Source organism: Cervus elaphus, chromosome 1 (genome assembly GCF_910594005.1).
Source record: "Cervus elaphus chromosome 1, mCerEla1.1, whole genome shotgun sequence".
In the NCBI taxonomy this organism is placed as follows: domain Eukaryota; kingdom Metazoa; phylum Chordata; class Mammalia; order Artiodactyla; family Cervidae; genus Cervus; species Cervus elaphus.
Genome location: NC_057815.1, coordinates 57,673,775 through 57,676,622, shown reverse-complemented (window position 1 = coordinate 57,676,622; position 2,848 = coordinate 57,673,775). Strand labels below are relative to the sequence as shown.

The window sequence follows — 2,848 nt, the reverse complement described above, 5'->3', positions numbered from 1 at the left end:
CTTAAGGACAATAATCTGGTAAAATTTGAATGTACATGATAGAGGAATAGGCAAATAAATTCCTATATCATATGTCATCAAACTTAGGCACCTAGAGAAAATGAGTGTGAAATCCTTTAGAAACATATAACCTGACATATTTTCAAACTTGGGGAACTCAACAAATTAAATATATTTATATCAAGAAATATAAACTAGTTCATCATTATTACATTAGAGTTTGGTCAGACAGTGAATATATATCACACAGCTTCTCAGCAAGTCAAAATGTATGTAAATCCAGTTTTCTTTGCCATATTTTTATCAAAGCTCTTTTCATCTCACTGTTTCTCATGCTGTAGATTAGTGGATTCAGCAGAGGTGTAAGAAGAGAGTAAGCCAATGATGTCAGCTTCTTGGTTTCTGGGGAGTAGCCAGATTTGGGTTGTAAGTAAGTCATACTGGCTGTGCCATAGAAAAGGGTAACAGATGTGAGATGGGAGGTACAGGTGGAAAAGGCCTTTTGCCTCCCAGTGGTTGATGGCATCTTCAGGATGGCAAAGAGAATTCGAACATAAGACAAGAGTATCAGTGAGAATGGAACAATAACTGTCAGAATGGTGCCAGTGAATGCGTAGATCTCAAACAAAAAGGTGTCTGCACATGCCAGCTCTAGCACTGCGGGAGTTTCACAGAAGAGATGATTAATTTCATTGGGGCCACAAAAGGGGAAACTAAACACCCATGTGGTCTGCACAGTAGCCACTGTGATCCCTGAGACCCATGAGAATGTAACTAATTTCACAAAAACCACTTTGTTCACAATCATTGGGTAGCTCAGAGGATGGCAGATTGCAGCAAATCGGTCAAAAGCCATTGCCCCCAGAAGAAAACATTCAGTCACACCAAGAGTGAGTATGAAATACATTTGTACAAGGCAGCCCACTGTAGAAATCTTCATCTTCTCAGTGGAAAGGATCACCAGCATAACAGGCATAATGACGGCACTGATACCCATATCCACCACAGACAAGTTCTGGAGGAACAGGTACAAGGGGACATGCAGGCTCTGTTCCAGGGAGATGATGACTATGATGATGGCATTTCCCATCAGAGTCACCAGGTAAACCACCAAGAAAACCCCAAAGACCTGCTCTTGGAGTTTGGAAAAGTTAGAAAAGCCCAAGAGGATGAATTCAACCACAGAGCTTTGGTTTTCCATTTTCATGTCAACAGTGGAGCATATATTGTTTTTAAGAACATAGTTATAAAACATATTGTATAAACTATAGTACAAAGTTACAGTCTAATAGCTCTGAGTCAGGGTCTGTAGTCAAACAATCTGGGCAGAAGATGTAAAGAGAAGCCCATCCTGATAGAAATTTAGCTTGGCAGTTTTGGAGAATGACCAATTATTGTAGCTTAGAAATCCTATCTGATATATACAAAATAGTATCTAAGTTTTATCGTAACTTAGTTTATCGTACTAATAGTTTGGAATTTAAATTTAATGTTAAAGTAAGTAGGAATATATTATAACTTAGGTGTCATTCATATAATGTTTCTAAAGGTATCACCTATTTTTCTAATTTTATGTAAATATGAAATTTAAGACCACAAAAATAAAGTGTCCAGGCTCATATTTGCTTGTGCTGATGAGAAAGTTGGGACATAAATGAAACGTAAACGTGGGCCTAGGCTATCGTCATTTCATTCAAAAGGCTCTGGACAGAGAAATATTTAAATATTTTCAAAAATGGAAAAGATAAGACAATTTGAACTTCCTTAAATATAAAATTACAGTAGGTTCTTACTGCTACAGAATCATATACTGACAATGAAACTTATGTTACATATATTTTACCATAATAAAAATGTTAACAGATTAAAATTTTTAATTAAAAATATATTCTCAAGAAGTCACAAAAGGAAAAAGATAACCCACATGTAATTTTATAAAATTTTAATAATTCTAACAAAGATGATATGTAGTTGTTATAACTATTCATTAGTTCAAAATGACTGTGTATGACTTGGTTAAATGTGACAACACTGCAGAAACACACAAAGAGGGTTTATTTCTGAGGTTCCTGCCTTCAGTGATCTATAAGTATGTGAACTTCCTTTACACTTGTTGATTTTTGCTCAGACTGTACCTGGACAAATACATAGAAAATTCATCCAGATGAGAAATTGGTAGGGGGGACAGTTCTCATTGGTACGTCCCTATAATCATATGTTTTAAGGAAATGCTCATGTTTTACTCATTATAAACTTTTAATTTAAAAGTTTCCCTTCTAGTTCCCTTGTGCTGCCCTCTCTTTCTTCCTTCCTATTAAATTTCCCATCAAGGTGTTCAGTTAATCATTAATCATTCAACCAACATTGACTGAGCATCTGCCATTTTTAGCCTCCATGCTCCAAGGCACACTTTGGACACCAGAGCTCAACAGAGAGCAAATCACACAACCTAAAATGGGAAACAGGGCCTCACTCCCTAAGCCAGTAGTTTTAACTCCTACCTCTCGTACCATGCTGTATTTTTTCATTATCTCCTACAGACATTGTATTTACTACTTTTATATATACATCTATACAGACATGGACACACACACACACACACATATATATATGCACAGAAACACAATAATTTTTTCATTAAATATAAACTCCAGGAAGACAAAGATTATGTTTTATACTAAGAATGTCTACAATAGTTTCTGACCCACAACAAATGCAAAACCAATTTTTTCTTGAATAAATGAAAACAAAATTTAGGAAAATGCAGACCCCACCTTTAAGGAATATTCTATCTACATGAAAAGTTAAATCAGTATAAACACTATTGGGGAACAAGATTAATTACAAT

The 2,848-nt window shown here is 35.4% G+C and overlaps 1 protein-coding gene across 1 annotated transcript; it reads right to left on the bottom strand.

Moving 5' to 3' along the window:
• Window positions 1-262: 262 nt before the first annotated feature.
• On the bottom strand, window positions 263-1,207 carry LOC122692233 (olfactory receptor 10A3-like). Its single transcript, XM_043899643.1, has one exon. It carries the CDS (start codon window positions 1,205-1,207, stop codon window positions 263-265), a length of 945 nt encoding a protein of 314 aa, XP_043755578.1.
• Between the last annotated feature and the right edge of the window lie 1,641 nt (window positions 1,208-2,848).

Excerpts from the sequence above, each read along its gene's own strand:
- LOC122692233 (XM_043899643.1), bottom strand. The coding sequence starts at position 1,207 with ATGAAAATGGAAAACCAAAGCTCTGTGGTTGAATTCATCCTCTTGGGC.